This window comes from Bison bison, unplaced genomic scaffold (genome assembly GCF_000754665.1).
Source record: "Bison bison bison isolate TAMUID 2011002044 unplaced genomic scaffold, Bison_UMD1.0 scf7180017864289, whole genome shotgun sequence".
Classification (NCBI taxonomy): domain Eukaryota; kingdom Metazoa; phylum Chordata; class Mammalia; order Artiodactyla; family Bovidae; genus Bison; species Bison bison.
In genome coordinates, this window is record NW_011494861.1 from 21533276 (window position 1) to 21551026 (window position 17751).

The following is a 17751-nucleotide window of genomic DNA, read 5'->3' on the forward strand; positions in this document are numbered from 1 at the left end:
TTGAGCCTTACTTTACTAGCGTGTGAGATGAGTGCAATTGTGCAGTAGTTTGAGCATTCTTTGGCATTGCCTTTTTTTGGGATTGGAATGAAAACTGACCTTTTCCAGTCCTGTGGCCACTGCTGAGTTTTCCAAATTTGCTGGCATATTGAATGCAGGTCTTTTAATTATTTTTAAATGTTCTATTTATTTTTGGTACAGTGTATATTCATAAAGGAAAAATTTACTACCTATGGTAACCTATAAAACAGGTCATATTTACTGACCAGAGCTTTTTCTCACTAATATTTGGTTTTTATTTAAACTTTGGTTTCAGAAATTGAAAGTTGTGATTTCAGTAATTTTGATGTGATTTTTTTTCTTCTTCCCCCTTTAAGATGCTGCATTGACAGGTTCTGAAAGATCAGTATCAGAAAAATCTTCATCTGCCTACGCAAAGAGAATGACTGAATTGGATGGTCGGACAGAAGAGCACTTTCAGACTTCTCCAATTCTGAGATCATCAAGGAGGACAAGAGCTGAATCTGGAGATTCTCTAGAAAATGTCCCTTCATTATCTCTTCTCAAAGAATTAAATGCCTCTCATAGAATTCTGGATGTATCAGGTGCCAAGGCTGAAGAAGAGTCTAGTCAAAAATCAGAAATACAAGAAGTAGAATATACAAAATTGGAGGAGAGTGCAATTGAAGATGCCTGTTCTAAACAGTCTAGGAAGGCTGATGTCTTCCTGAAGCTAGACCTGGAACAGGGAGATTCATCTGAAATTCTTTCAAGAAAAGATCTTCCTTTAGATTCTATAAATGTTCAGAAAGACTTAGTTAGATTAGCCATTGAAAATCTTCATAATAAAGAAACGAAAGAGGGACAGTCAAATGAAGATATCAGTCATAGTCCAAACATCCAGTCAGAAAAAGAGACTCATGTACAAAAGAATATAAAGAGCAGAGACTCATCTTGGTCACAGCGTCTACTTGCATCTAAAGAGATATCGTACTCTGAAGATTTTGATGTATCGTCTTTCAAGAAAGACATTTCAGCTGAATTGTACAAAGATAACTTTGAGGTGGCGTCTTTGTTGTCACTCAGGAAAGACTCTCAGTCTTGCAGAGAGAAGTTACAGGCAACAAGCATCTCTAGAAGTAGAGCCACTAGCTTTGGTAGTGATGATGAAATCAGCGAGTGCCTCAGTGAGAAAAGCCTTTCTATTCATAGCAGTGTCCACTCTGAAAGGCTGTTAGAACTCAAGTCCCCCACTGAGCTTATGAAAAATAAGGAGCGCAGTGATGTAGAGCATGAACGGGGAGTTACTGAATCCCCTTCCTTGGCTTCAGCTTCTCTTGCAGATGAATTACTTGATTTCCACATTGGTGATAGGGTATTGATTGGCAATGTTCAGCCAGGAACTCTTCGGTTCAAAGGTGTGACTAGTTTTGCCAAAGGGTTTTGGGCTGGAGTGGAGTTGGATAAACCTGAAGGAAATAACAATGGAACATATGATGGCATTGTATACTTTGTGTGCAAAGAGAAGCATGGGATTTTTGCTCCTCCTCAAAAAATATCTCACATTCCAGAAAACTTTGATGACTATGTAGACATAAATGAAGATGAAGACTCTTACTCAGATGAGCAATATCAATATTATAATCAAGAACAAAAAGATACCGAGGGTCCCACGTCTGACAGAGAAAAGGATACAATTGAATATTTTTATGAGAAATCTCTACCTAGTGTGCATGACACAGAAGCCTCAGTTGATAGAAGCCTTAAAGTAGAGACAGACAATATACAGGACATTCCTGGGGTACTCGAAGCCCATATTCACCAGCAGAATTCAGTGGACTCACTGATGTCTTCAGAGGAAAACAAAGACCTTGTTTCTGATGCCACAGAAAAGGTTTCTTCTGTTGTAGAAGACGATACTTTAGATAATACCTTTTCTGAAGAGTTAAAGAAGCAACAACAGTTGACTGAAGAGGAAGAGAACTTACATCCCGAAGTTTCAGAAACGCTTTCTACCCCACTTCTGGACCTGTTAGCAAGAGAGAAGAACCAATTGGAAGCCCAGCTGAGGTCATCTGTAAGTGAGGAAAAAAAGTCAAAGGAACAGCTAGAAACAGTCAGCTTACTGACAGACAGTTTGCTCCAAGTCTTTGTGAAAGACACAGTCAATCAACTACAACAAATCAAAAAAGCTAGAAATGAAAAAATCCAGCTTAGCAATCAGGAGCTTCTTGTTGAGGATCAAAAGAAAGTACCACCCCAAGGCCTATCCCAAAATCTTGAGGAACAGTCACCAAGTGTTCCAGGTTGCTTCTTAAGGTCTGAATTGGAAGATGAGAAAGAGGAGATTTCCTCACCAGATATGTGTCCTAGACCTGTAAGTATTTTGTTTAGAAAAAAAATGTCAATTAACCTTGCCTTTGTGGTACACTTTAATTCTGTAACTCCTAATAGGTATTTTGGTGATGTGTTGTTTATTAAATACAGATCACTGTACTAGTTTTTAAAGGCCATGTAGCTATTTTTCTGTCTGAAGTATAATTGTCCTCTATTATGTCATGAGTGGTCACTATAGAGTTGTCACAAACACAGGCAGATTTATGCTGGGTTGAAAACCCCTGTATACTGTCCACAGATTAGATTCCCTTCCAGATTCACTGATCAAATTTATTCATGGAGATTTCCATTGTTTCTCAACCCAGTTCTTTCTTGCCTATGAAATCGTTTGTTCACATATGTACTCAGTCATAGTTGCCTTGCAGAAACTGCCAGTTGTGATGTTGACTCTGGTACAACTGAAATATATCCACTGTGACATATACTCAGGCCATCAACTTGTTTAGGGTGCCCATGGACAGTTGAACAACAGTAATGATTTTGAGTAACTTGAACCAGATGATCACCAAAGGTGAGAAATTTTATCTCATTTCCATATCCCAGAAGTAAAACATTACTTGAGAAACAGAGTAATGGTGATACAAAAAGGAAAAAACTAATCAATACATATTTTGTAAAAACTGAATAATAAGGCTTATGTAAATAGAATTACAGGAAATAGGGTAGTTTTTCTTAAATTTTTCATCAGTAGCCATTATATTGTTTTTATTTTGCTTGTTTATAGAGAAATAGCAAATATACAAGTAATGTATGTAGTTTGTCTTAAAAAAAAGAAAAAAAGCCCAAACTTGTTAAGTGACCTGAGTTTACTAAGTGGTGATCTGTTTGAATGGTTCCATTTCTGTAGGAAAGTCCAGTATTTGGTGCCAGTGGGCAGGAAGAGCTTGCTAAGAGACTTGCTGAACTTGAGATCAGCCGGGAGTTCCTGAGCGTGTTGGGAGATGATCAAGACTGGTTTGATGAAGACTTTGGTTTGAGCTCTTCTCACAAGATCCAAAAAAACAAGGCTGAAGAAACAATTGTACCTTTAATGGCAGAACCTAAAAGAGCTCCAGAAAAGCCGTGTGAAACGTTACTGGCAGTCCCACATACTGCAGAGGAAGTAGAAATTCTTGTACATGATGCAGCAGAAGAACTTTGGAAATGGAAAGAATTAGGTCATGATCTTCACAGCATCAGTATTCCTGCAAAACTGCTTGGCTGTGCCAGTAAGGGTCTAGATATAGAAAGTACTAGTAAAAGGGTGTACAAGCAGGTATGTAACAGGGAAGGATAATTCTAATTTTTAAACTTCTCACCGTTGTCTGAAATTTGGATTCTTAGCCATTTCATTTGTTTCTTTTTCTCTATCAAGGCGGTTTTTGATTTAACAAAAGAGATTTTTGAGGAAATATTTGCTGAGGATCCCAACTTGAATCAGCCTGTCTGGATGAAGCCATGTAGAATCAACTCCAGTTATTTCCGACGAGTGAAAAATCCAAATAACCTTGATGAAATCAAGGTAAATTGGAAACTACAAAGTATCTCCTTTTTTTATTTGATCTTCTTTTTGTACAGGTCTATAAATGTCATTAAAGCAGGTACTCTTTTGTATTATTCACTCTTCTGCCCTCAAGACCTGTTCCATAGTAGATATTCAGTAAATATTTGTTCATTCAGTCTGTGAGCAAAAGAACAATGAGGGTGACAGGGAATCCTGAACCCTCAACTTATTGCAAAATAAAACGTAACGGTAATTTCATATACATATGTTTTATAATATTTTTAAGAAATTAGCAAATACTCGGGGAGATAAATTATTGGAATTCGTACGAGCTTTAGGTGAGTTCTTAATGATTTAGAGATAGGTATAATACTCTAAAAGTATCAGAAGACATATATCAAATATGCCAACCCTAGACACATAAATGATATAACCTTTCCATCTTTGATTTTGGAGGTTTCAGATTGGTTATGTGGTTTTGAAATATGTAGGATAGTGTGATATATAAAAAATATTGCTTGTTGTCTAAGAAGCCCCTGAAAAGATTAAGTGCCCTGAAGCTACAGGGACTCTCAACAAACCAACTTTAAAATCACATGGGTGAAAACCTCTCTGCTTGTTCACCTGTTCTTGAACTATATAGCAAAGGTTATATTCCCATTGCAGTGCCTCTCAAACTTCAATGTGCATCTGAGTCACCTGGGGATTTTGGTAAAAATGCAGATTTCTTATGGAGTAGATCTGGAGTAGGACCAGAAATTCTGCATTTCTGCAAGCTCCGAAGTGATGCTGTTGTTGCTGACTCTAGGATTATTTTGAGTAGCCAGGCTCTAGAGTTTTGTCTCCCAAACTTATTTGATCATAGAAACTATTTTTTCCCCAGAGAGTCTGCCTCCAATTACTTATTTTACTTATGTATTGTCTTACATTATTCAGTTGTATATCTGGACGATGAAAATACATTAAACGAGCATACACATTAATCTGGTATATAACATGAAAGGAGGCACTGTCTAAACAATTTGGTCTTTTTTTTTCCCTGAGATATAATTGACATATAACATTATATTAGTTTCAGGTATTTAATGTAATGATTTTATCTTTGTATATACTGTAAAAAGAGCACCACAATATGTCTGGTTAACATCCATCACCACACATAGTTACAAATTTGTTTTGCTTGTGATGAGAACTTTTAAGATCTCTGTTAGCAACTTTGAAGTATATAATACAGTATTGTTAACTATAGAAAGCTTTTAAAAATAGGCATACTGACAGAATACCAACAGATATCTATGAGATATATGCTTACATCAGAGGTAGGCAAACTATGGCCCACAGGCCAAATCCAGGCCACCACATGTTTTTAAAAATAAAGTTGCCATAACCACACCTAGTTATTTACATCTTGTCCAGGCCTGCTTTCCTACTACCAACAACAAAGTTGAGTAGCTGCAATAGGGACCATATAGCCCACAAAGCCTGAAATAGTTACAATTTGGTCTTTTACAGAAAACGTTTGCTGACCTTTGCTTAACTTAAAGCAGGAGAAAAAGAAGTTTTCAAAGATTGGCTTGATGGATTAAAAAAACAAAAACTTTTAAAATAGTGTTTGACTTTGAGAAATGAATTATCAGAACCACCTAGGGGGCTTTTTCAAAGCCCCGGTGCACTCCATTCCTTTCAGCCCCCAGCAGTTGATATATCCTTGAATGCATGTGTGTGTGTGTGTGTGTGTATGAATGTGAGTGTGAGAGAGACATTGTTTTTTTTAATAGAACCATAGAAAGTAATATTATTTTATTGGTAACAAAGAACAAACATGTTGAAATAAGATACATAATATATACCAGCATTCGTCAGACCATGTACATCATTATAACACACAGTGATGCTTCCTACCAATTTTAATATTGCTATAGCGAGGCTTCCCAGCTGGCTCAGTGGTAAAGAATTTGCCTGCAATGCAGGAGAACCCAGGTTCAATGCCTGTGTTGGGTAGATCCCCTGGAGAAGGAAATGGCAACCCACTTCAGTATCCTTGCCTGGGAAATCCCATGGACGGAGGAGCCTGGCGGGCTACAGTCCATGGGATGACAAGGAGGCAGACACAGCTTAGCAACTAAACAGCAATGGCAGCATCTCAAATGCGTATCTTGTATGTCTATATCCTCAGGTCATTGAAGAATACATTCTATAAGGCAGGAATTAAAAAAAAAAAAAAAGCAACAAAAATATTGTTAAAGCATTTTGTAAAGCTTTTTTAAAGGGTGATAGTTCAAATACTGTTAGTAAAATTACCATGCCTCTCAAACTGAAGTGTTGATTAGTATTTTTTTAATTTAACATACTTGAATCTTGGTGCTTCAAAATAAACTATCCCAACCAAAGCCTTATTCAGAGATTTACTTTACACGTTCTTTTGTAGTTTTGCCAGCTTGAAGTAAACTAACGGTGGTTCTTGGGTAGAGGGGACTCTAAAGTGATTTTTGTTTTTGCAAATTCATCAGTGGGTTTTACTTGTTTTTTTGTATGTTGTATAGAAACAAAAATTCTTTAAGTGAATAAAGTCTGAGCATTTGGGAATGCTTTTCATTTCAAATTGCTAAGTGGAACCGTAAATGAAAGAAGTTTGCATTAATGTGATCTTTTTTTTAATAAACATTGTATTCTTAGCAAAAATTTGTTTACTGCTTTATAAGTACTAAATCTGAAAAAGTTTGTGTTTCATGCATTCCTCTTATTTTCACAGAACTTCATAGCAACTGAAGTACTCAAGCTATTCAGTCTTAAAAAGGAGCCAAACCACAAAACAGATTGGCAGAAAATGATGAAATTTGGAAGAAAGAAAAGAGACCGAGTGGATCATATCCTGGTCAGTGTCTATAACTGAATTGTTTTTATTTGACCATCTTTTCCAAAATCAGAATGTAGTTAGAGTCTAAAAGGAAAGGAAATATAATTGATCTTAGGTATATGATGTGCTCATGTGCTCAGTTCTGTCCGATTCTTTGTGACTCTGTGAACTGTAGCCCGCCAGCCTCCTCTGTCCATGGGATTTTTCAAGCAAGGATACTGGAGTGGGTTGCCATTTCCTCCTCCAGGGGATCTTCCTGACCTAGGGATTGAACCCACGTCTCCTGCGTTGGCAGGAGGATTCTTTACCATTGAGCCATCTGGAAAGCCCAAGTCTATAATAGTAAAGTCTTAAAGTCTTCATTTGCTGCATGTCTCTCTGCCCATCAGTTTTGAAAATTGCTTTCTTTTAAATTCAGTAGATGAATATTTAACTTAATAGTATCTTGTAGGTGTGGAGAACTTGAGAAATAAAATGTTTGGAAACAAACTTAAGGTTCTGAATTTAAAGAGACCAGTATAGACGAGGGCCAGACCACCTGAATTTAAATCCCTTGTTTTGGCACTTTACTTGTGTAATCTTGGACAAATTATCTAATCTCTTTGTGCCTCATTTCTCTATCTGCAAAATGAAGATGAGAATAATAGTACCTACCTGTTACAATTATTAAGAGAATTAAATGAGTATTTATGTATATATATAGAACAGTACCTTGCACATAACTCAATAAACATTAGCTGTTATCATTTCATCCAGAAATTTAGCTGGACAGGATTTATTCCATTTTGAAGTATATTTTCTAGCATTAGAAAAGTGCTTATCAAACAGCAGCAAAAAAAAAAAAAAGGAGAAAAAAGGCTTTCATTCTTTCTTCCCTAAAAGAATGTTAAGATGTTGCTGCTGCTGCTGCTAAGTCACTTCAGTCCTGTGGGACTCTGTGCAACCCCATGGACTACAGTAGATGTTAAGTAGTAGCAAACCTTAGGAAACTCAGGTATTAGTTGATTCAGGTTTATCTCCAAGCATTTTCACTCTGGACTTTATATTTTATCATGAAAAAAAATATAATGCTTAAGTTTATCAATTTTTTCCAAATATGTACCTCTAGTGCTTCATTTACTCAGTAATAACTTTACTAGGTAAACATTGGTTTAAATATTCTTTCTCATATCTTACTTGATCCTCACAATAATTATATGAGGTAGGATAGACTGTTACTCTGTTTTACAAATGAGATTCAAAGATACTAAGTGACTTGCCTAACAAATAAGAGCAGGACTTTAACCATTTCATAGATCTTTGCCTCTCAAGATGAACTTGCTCTCATATTTCTGCAGTGGTTTAGATTTGAGTTAGTAATTACCACAATGTTACTTCTTCCACCTCTTTAGAAATTAAAGGAAAAAGCACACCCAGAGACATTCATTTACCCTTCTATCAGTTGAATTGGTCATATTCCCTATAAATCATCTTTGCATGCATTTAGCCAAGAATTGAAGAAGGAAATGGCAACCCACTCCAGTGTTCTTGCCTGGAGAATCCCAGGGATGGGGGAGCCTGGTGGGCTGCCGTCTGTGGGGTCGCACAGAGTCGGACACGACTGAAGTGACTTAGCAGCAGCCAAGAATTGTGCTAATTAAGGACCAATGTTATAGTAGTAAGCAAGACAGACAGAGTCCCTGCCTTCGTGGATTTTACAGTTTGTTGGTGGAAGCTGCTGCTGCTGCTGCTAAGTTGCTTCAGTCGTGTCCGACCCTGTGCGACCCCAGAGACGGCAGCCCACCAGGCTCCCCCGTCCCTGGGATTCTCCAGGCAAGAACACTGGAGTGGGTTGCCATTTCCTTCTCCAGTGCATGAAAGTGAAAAGTGAAAGTGAAGTCGCTCAGTCGTATCCGACTCCTAGCGACCCCATGGACTGCAGCCTACCAGGCTCCTCCATGCATAGGATTTTCCAAGCAAGAGTACTGGAGTGGGGTGCCATTGCCTTCTCCGTGGTGGAAGCTAGCCATTGTATATAATTATACAAATGTGTAATTATAAATTATAAAAATAGAAGAATAGGGAGCTATTGTAAAAGCATTGACAGGAAACTTATCTAATGAGGATGGTCAGGAAAGGCTTCCCTGAGAAAGTGACAGTTGAGCTGATATCTTAAAGATGAATAAGCACAACCTGAGTTTTGTGTAGAAAGAAGAGCAGTTCAGGGAGAGGAGGCTACATGTGCAAAGACGTGAAATGGGAAGGAGTATGGAACCAAAAAGTCCGTGTGGCTGGAGAGTGAGCTGAACTGCCTGGGCCTATGTAACTTTTTTCATGAGTTCATTTTTTATAATGTTTAGTGAAATGATACTGTTATCAACTTGAGTTCATTATCAACAAGAAACACTAAATAAACTGGTCATCGTCACCATTCCCACTATTATATTTAGCCAGTTTAGCATTTGGAGATTCTAATTTATGTGCATTTTAGAGGAACTGAGATTTAAAACAATTGTCATAACATGTAAAACAGAAACTGCCGTCAATTCAAAAGAAAAGGGTCTCAAAAATAGAAATTTCAAATAAGTTTTTAAAATTATATTTATTATAAATAATCATGCTCATTTTCAAAATGTAAAGTACTGATTATTTAAAAGAAAACAGTCATGATAATCTTACCATGTAGAAACTCTTAATTATTTTGACATAATATCCTTAGAGTTTCTTTTTATACAAAGAATTTTTTTTAATGTTTGGGATCATAGTTTCTTTCATATTCTGATTGTTTTTACTTAATTAAATGTGGATTTTCCTGTTATTAAGTGTATATCATTTTAAAAATAAATTTCCATTTTAATTTCTGTGGAAATAAAATAGTCCATTGTGGAATTATGTATTATGGTTTATTTAATCAGTTAATCATTTTTTTTTATTCTTTGAAATAATACTGTTGTAATAAGTATCTTGCAATATGGTATATCTTTGTAACTATTTCCAATAATTTAGTCAGTAAATTCTTAGAAATAGAGTTGCTGATTAAAAGTATATGCAGAATGTTAAAGCTTTTGTATGTGTTTGTCAGATTGTTTTCCAGAAAGGTTGTACCAGTTATACATACTCACCAGCTGATACAGGAGTGGCGCGTCTTTTTACCTTTGCCAATACTGGCTAATGTTTTGATCTTTGTAAAAAAAAAAAAAGTTCATTTTTCTTTTAAAAATTTTATTATTAATAAGGTTAATTTTTTTTACTGGTTTCATGACTATTCCAAATCTTTCATATGTTTAATAAATATATTGGAAGTACAGAAAAGAACAGAAATTAATAGAGGAACCATTGTTTGTTCATCTTTCATTCTGAGTTCAGTTTTCACCTTTGTAGTCTTTGTCTATACATCTTTTTATTTCAGCTCTTACTCCCTTTTTACTTCAGCAATTTGAATATACTATTTCATTATAATCTGACCTCTGTTGTTGATCTTGAGGAATATGCTGACAGTCCTTTATGGGGGAATTTGTCTTTTCTTTTTGTTTTCTATTTAAGATTACATGTGTTTATATATTTGTTTGGCAATTTCTCTGGATGTGTCTAGTCATGGATTTATTTTTATTCTTCCTACTTTGGATTCCCTGTGCTTATTGTATCTGTAGATTCATTGTCTTTATTCAGTTCTGGAAAATTCTCAGCTATTGTCTCTCAGAATATTGCCTTTCCCCAGTTCTTCCAGTTCCCTCAGGTACTTTTTTAGACATATCATTGGCTTTATTCTTTTTCTTTCTTGTCTCTTAATTCCTCCCCCTAAGTAGTTGCAACACTTGCCACTCTTTTAAATCCCTATTTATTCTAATACTTAAAATCTCCTTCCTTTCTTATGATATCTTTATGAATTACAAACATTTTTTATTATGCAAGAACTTTTTTGCATTATCTTATGCTTCCACTTTTGCTGGAATTGATAGTCTTGCCAGCTAGTTTTCCTGTACAGGGTTTGGGGCTTTTTTTTCCTTTTTTTTTAAATATACTCAAATTTTGTTTGTAAGTGATATTTGGGTATTGTAATTCAAAAGAGCAGGAGAAGGCAATGGTTAATAATTTGGTCAGCTTTATACTGTAGAGATAAGAAAGCCTTCCTAAGTGATCAATGCAGAGAAATAGAGGAAGACAATAGAATGAGGAAGACTTTGGTTTGAGACCCTCTACACTGCAGTTAACTTTGCTGAATTCATGACTGGCTCAGGGTTGACAGTCTACTTCCTCCACCTGGCCTCCATCCCACTCAGAGTATCATTACATATATTAAGTCTAATCTGTTCCTTGTATAAGTAGTTTTTAAACGTTTATTGTCAACAAGCAAAGCATCTTGGACAGTTTGTTCTGATTTGATTCCTTTTAGTTTACCTTGAAAGTGAAGTCGCTCAGTCGTGTCCGACTCTTTGCGACCCATGGACTGCAGCCTGCCAGGCTTCTCTGTCCATGGGATTCTCCAGGCAAGAGTACTGGAGTGGGTTACCATTTCCTTCTCCAGGGGATCTTCCCAACCTAGGGATCGAAACCAGGTCTCCCTCATTGGGGGCAGACGCTTTAACCTCTGAGCCACCAGGGAAGCTAGGAATCCCCAAATCCTAAAATGCAAAGACAGCATTTTTTATAAAATATAACAGTAACTTTTAAAATAAACTTGAGCAATAGCACATTTCAAGAATATTCTAATACCAAAAGGAGGAGGGGGAGAAATTCCTTGGGGATCCAGTGCTTAGTATTTGCCACTGTCACTTCTGGGGAACTGAAATCCCACAAAGCCACATGGCATGACCAAGGGAAAAAATACTCCATAAATATGAAATTATGCTTATTTATTTATATACTCCAGAATCATGTCCAATATTATCTTTTGATATATGCGTTTTATAATTGTAAATCCTTATATCTAAAAATTTGCTTGCTTCTCTCCCCCTAAAATTCCTCTATGTATTCTCCTGTGTTGACAGAGACAACATACTTGCAATCCTTAATATCTATAAAATACTGAAATATCGTCAAGGTTGACAGATTTGAAATTTTTATTCGACAATTGAGTTTTTTCAAACTTTTTGCAGCTTAAAAGGGCTATTGATAACATCATATAAATTACCGTTTTTCTCTGACTTATTTCCTTGGGTTGTATTCCCATGCATGGGTTTACAAAGTCAGCAAATATCATTAATCTCCTAGCTTTTGTGTGACAGTAACGTTCTAACCTTTCTGTTTTCTAAATTCTAGGTACAGGAGCTTCACGAGGAGGAGGCCCAGTGGGTGAACTATGATGAGGACGAGTTGTGCGTGAAGATGCAGCTAGCTGATGGGATCTTTGAGACCTTGATCAGAGATACTATTGATGTTCTGAATCAAATCAGTGAAAAACAGGGGAGAATGCTACTTGTGTGACATCTTGCAAATAAATCGAACACTGAGTGCTAATGTGAGTCCTGGGCCTTTCTGCCTCGTGATACACACCCCATCTCCATCATAGCAAGAGCGCTTCTGGACCTTGTACCTGTTCTTAAAGACTACTGGTTTGGAGTTCATGGGACAGTGTGATCTATCTGGTATTACAGCCTTTGCCTTTAGGGACTGTCCACTGGATTAATTGGTGGTTTTGGTGGGCAGGGTTGCACTCGTGATGTTGACGCACAGTATGATCCTACACCTCTTGTTAGCGTTCCTACTGGTCTCAGATGAGGGCTGAAAACACCAGACTTACCTCTTAGCTTAGACTAGGGTATCACTTCCTTGAGTCTGAAGTCAGGCAAGAGAGGTATATAGATGTGCATCATACCGTTTCTGAAATGTAATCCTGGTTTGTACCATGAAAGTCAGAAAATGGACATTATAGTCTCTATAGACAGTATTAAACCCTGAACTGCTTTCAGATAGGCAAGCTGGATAATGTGTGCCTATTTCCCATTGTGGAGTGCATTTCATTTCCTTTTGAAGATGATTTTCTTCCATTATTGCAGTTGAGCAGCATCAAGTGGACTGTCAAGTTGACAGGAATCAATGGTAGCCTTGCCTTCTGAGCACCATCTAAAGAATTTTAAGCTTGTGCATTACGCTTAGTTTTCCTCTGTGGGCATGAAAACAGAGAAGTGCCCTCACTGAAGACTGGGCTTACAGGACTGGTGCAGGGCTGGTTCTTCTACCCCTTGTCGACTCCTGCACTTTTCTTACTTCTTCTGAACCTCTACCAGCTGCTCCCAGAATCACAGATCCTCAGGACCATCTCAGGCATCCAGGCATGGCAGAAGTGGAAATAATTCATTTTTGGCCTTCAAACTTTCAGCTCCCATTTCTCCCCAAGAAGTCAGAGACGCTGTTACTTGAATGATTTAGGAAATGAGTGTGTGCACCAAAGACAAAAAGATAACTGTCTATTGTTTGTGTGCTTGTTTTGCGCTATAGAACATTTTTTTAATTTATTTTAAGATAAATTATTAAGTTGAAAATGTATGTCCCTATTCAGAAGTGAAAGATTCTTGTAATAGTTAAACTTCCGTCTTGAAGCTTCTATGGTTCATAGTCTTTGCACAGGAAGCCTATGGTTTTAACAAACCCATACACCTGTCCAAGAAGGCAGTTAAATTACATGAGAAGAAGTGAACTTTTCTAAGATCATCTGAAAGTAGCAGGAATGGGATAAGATGATTTGAAGACACTGTAAAATTCAAATTCTGCCTCTCTTGCAGCATTGCTTCTCACAACTATTACCTGTATCTGAAAAAAATATATATAGACTCCAGCTGCTACCTTAGAGCATGTGTGATGCTCTCCTGGGGCCTCAGCACCCTGCCTTCTTGACTGGTTTCTCTTAATCAGTCCTATCCTTCTTCAAGCAATCTAGAAGAATGTGGATAATCTTAGGCGTGAATGTCAATGCCTTAATATTGAAGGTCCTGATTAGAAGCATGATAGAAGACATCCACTGGATTCATAGTTTAAATATCCTGGAATGTTATACCTTCAAAATACGTTAGGAAAACCCCAAAGATGGTATAATCTTTTAGTGTGCACATTCGTTCATTTCTGCATCTTTCCTCCAGACTTGCCTTTGCGTCTCAAATGTTTCACTATGCACACTTCCATTCTCTTTGGTTTCATCTTGTTATTATGAGAAACTTACTGAAATAATCATTGGAATATTTGCATTTTGCACAAGGACTGGTATGATAGCTCTTGACAAATAGGAAAGCACTGAAATGTTGTGATAGGGTCTCGGGAAATGCTCAGATTGATGTTGCCAGCATTTCTTCTAGGCTTTTGATGTTGAGCTCTAGTCTTGTAGCCATAATGAGCAAATTGATTAAGAGAAGCTAGGGTTTCTTGGGGTTATTAACCAGTAGTGTGGAGATATTATTTTCATGTAGCCAAGGAAAAGCAAAGCCTTTTCTTTTCAGTTGTGTTGTTTGAAAGACGGAAAAACACCTTGTCTACATTCTTTGGCTGTTTGTAGGATTACATTGTCCTTATGATACTGAAACTTTACAGCTGCTGTAAATTTTTTATAAGCGAATATGAAAATAATATAATAGGAATATAGGTTGTTTTTCTACATCCTCATTATTTGGACCTAAATCAATTTTTAATAAAGTTTTATCTTAGTCTGTATGACTTTGTGATTCCAAAAAAAGGAAAAAAAAAAATGATATAAGTCCATGGAATCAGCATCCTGGACTTAAAGTTCCCTGGTAAGAATGCTGCCAAGAATCTGGCAGCAGCAGTCCCAACATACTCCAGCTCTTGTTACTGTCTTGAGAATCCTGGGTTTCCGATGAGAGGCAGGAATGAATCAGTCTTACTCTTTGCTAGAAATGATTATACATAGTTTGGTAGCAGAAAACAAGGGAAACTATAATCCGCAGATTTCTTACTGTTGTAACTATTTGGATACAATTGAAAAGGGGCTCATTGTTAGCATTAGGAATAACAAACATGGATACCCAGCCACTCGTTCCATATTGGGATCTTTTTAATCAAGCTCTGCCTCTTAACCAAGAATCTAAATACTCCCTCTTTGTAATCTTCGTTCCTTCTCCCCACACTCCCATCCTCTTTCACTCTTCATAATTCCTCTAAGAAAAAGATCTTTGCATCAGCAGTAATATCTTTTAGAGTAATAGCACTATCAGAATTTAGCAGTAAACCAACCTATAGGCTTCAGATTTATTTCTGAGTCCAAAATAATTTGTGCTATCCAGGGTACTTCACTCTGGGTTAAATAAGTACAGGGTATAGATTCCCTCTTCAGGTCTAAACAGGAATTTTTACTCTAGGGAAAAATGGGAAGAGCTCAAAAGTAGTTAATAAGGAAGGTAATTTGTTTTTCTTTTACATAAAAGAAAGGAAAATTCCTTCTGTGACTACAGGTCTCTGAGAAATTATCTTTCAGAAGAGATTTCATTGCTCATAAGAGTGTTGTGGCCTATTGATAAAAACAATTTTGTTCACTTTCTTGTCTTGAAAAAAAGTGGCCTTAGCTTTTTGCAATACTTGAATAAAGTGTGTACTCGCACAGCGTTAGAGACTCATAACTTTTCTGCAAGAAGTTCAAACTTACATCTTCTTTTACTACCTTAAGAATACTAGTGAATAAAACATTAATTCAAAGAGCAAATGATAGAAACTACAATGATGTTTAATGCAAATTGTAGAAATTTACATGTTTACAAATCATCTTAAACTGGTTGTGCAACAATTCAATAAGATATCTTTGTATTATAAAAATGTGAAGAAAAAATGTAAACTGATGTAAAAGAGGTACTGTCATTTTAATTAACCTATGTTTAATAGCTTTTCCTTCCAAACTTTGCAAAGCCTTCTCGGTAAACACATTGCAAAGCGTCCCCTGGGAGGCCCAGCCTCCCTGTGTGTACTGTACTGTGCAGACATGAAAAACAAACCCGTTTACTGTGTATTTGTAAATAGCCTGGTCATCAGGCCATTTTCAGCCAATAGTCACATCCAGTGCAACTTCGCACAGAAGACTTAGGGTGTGGTTTGTAAGTATGATCTGTAAAATAACTGGGATGAATTCCCATGTACACCTGTGTAAATAGATTTGTTAACTGAAATGTACTTTAAAAAAAGAGAAAAATCTGTAAATAAACTGATTTGTAAATTAATTTCATGTCAGGCATTCGTTTCTTTTTTTGCCTTTTGAGCCAAGTTTCGAAAGCTAGTCTGCATAAAATTCACTTCTGATCGCTTACTGGACAGCAGAGTGCTGATGCCTGAGCAAAAGAGTAGAGCAGGCTGCACGGAGGCACTCTTTACACAGATGCCACTTCCACACCCTCTGAGCAGCTTCAGCAGTCACCGCGCACACCTTCGTGTTCCGAGCGCTGTGCCCAGTGCAGGGGAGATAACGAAGACGACGGGCGTGATCCCTGACCTTGGGGGATGAAAGAGACATCAAAAAGTAATTTCAAAAACAGTGCACGACAAATGTGGTAAGTCCTGCAAAGGAAGCACGTGCTGTTTTGAGAGTATGTAATACAAGGACCCAACAGAGTAAGGGAGTGAGTCAGAGGAGAGTTCCCTGATAAAGTACACATTGTGTTCTGTATCAATGGGCTTCTTCCCTGTCACTCACAGCGAATGTCTTTTCTCCTAAGTGACTTGAATTCTGATCACCCTTATATAACACACCTGGAAAGTCACAATTAAGTGGACAACACGGAAGAACAACTATCTGATGTGATGTGGCTATAATTTATTTCTAGATATACCAACTTGGAGAAGAATGGGGCTAGACATACGGAAGAATAAAAGTACTGCAAAGGTGGAAATGGATGGTGTTCAGGATTATGAATGATCTCTGGTACAAGTTAGAACTCACCTCTCCTGAATTCCTCTGGTAGCCTCCTGATGTCTGTCCCTGCTACACCTTTAAGTCCTACACAATCATGAACATGCAAGAAGTTCTCAGAAAAAGATCCCGTATTGCAGCAAGTTCTAAGAAATTGCTTCCGAGTGCCCACTTTGTGCCAGATACTGTGTTGGTAAGTCACAGTAGTAATGACAGCTTGAACCTTGGAATAAAGACCAAATGCCTGTTTTCTTGAGTGAAAACATGCAAAAATAGTAGATGGGGGAAGGCAATTAACATAGCAGAGCTAAGTAGAAGGTGAGACCAGCACTGGTGGGACCTACAGTGATGAGTGCCTGTAGAGGTGAGTGTTGGAGAAGCAAGCCAGTGCTCCACGAAATCCCAGAAAAGCTCAGAAACTGGAGGCAGCGGCTGCCACAGAGAAAGGTGTGAAGCATGGCATTACTGTTTCACTGGCTGGCCAAAGCTGTGGGGCCACCTGCAGGGCCAGAGCTAAAAGGCAGGCTGGTGCTACCCATGGAAAAGGCCAGTGCGTAAGGTCACTGAGAACAGACAACGGCACCGCAAGCTCAAGTGGTACGGCTTTGTCTTACAGAAAGGCGAGAAAGCGCCCAGGATCCAGTCCCTTGCAGTGCTTTGTCCCTCGTGGCCAGCGGGTCCATCCGAAGCCTGAGGGGACGATGTGATGGCACACACCCCTCTTGGTGTTGTATGGAAGGACCCTGTCACCTCCTGTGGAGCCTGAGATACAGCAAGCTAGGGGCGGGCCTGAACAGAGGGCCACTGACGCTGGCACGGAAGCAGAACCAGGAGTACAGGCTGAGTCTGAAGCAGGGAAGGGTGACGAGCCCGGCACAGACTGTGAGGACTCTTAACTCTCAGTAAAGGTTTGTTCCAGGCCCAGGCCCATTCTTACGTGACCGTGCAGAAGGCGAGAAGTTGTACATGACTGCCTTTCCTAACAGTCCACCCTGCCCCCGCTGCCCAGACGCCGACAGAGCAGATGAAGGCCCACCGAATCTGGTAGGACCATCGTCGGCCCCAAATGTGTAGGCGGAGCTGGGTGATGGGCCCCCTGAAACTCCGCACGGATACAGCGTGCTTGCGGAGCCTCCCTGTCACCCTGAGACAGCGCATCACCAGAGAAGCAGCAGACCCAGGAGGATGATCAAG

At 38.2% G+C, this 17751-nt stretch overlaps 1 protein-coding gene across 3 annotated transcripts in view; it reads left to right on the forward strand.

The window, feature by feature from the left end:
• CEP350 (centrosomal protein 350kDa) overlaps positions 1 to 15873 on the forward strand; it is a 133732-nt gene extending 117859 nt beyond the window's left edge. For all 3 annotated transcript variants that reach the window (XM_010850164.1, XM_010850163.1, XM_010850165.1), the window contains 5 exons: positions 378 to 2377; positions 3245 to 3652; positions 3752 to 3898; positions 6633 to 6755; positions 11976 to 15873. In XM_010850164.1, the coding sequence (XP_010848466.1) occupies positions 378 to 2377; positions 3245 to 3652; positions 3752 to 3898; positions 6633 to 6755; positions 11976 to 12140 (2843 nt within the window). In that variant the 3' untranslated portion in view covers positions 12141 to 15873. The remainder of the gene's footprint in view (positions 1 to 377; positions 2378 to 3244; positions 3653 to 3751; positions 3899 to 6632; positions 6756 to 11975) is intronic.
• Positions 15874 to 17751: the final 1878 nt, after the last annotated feature.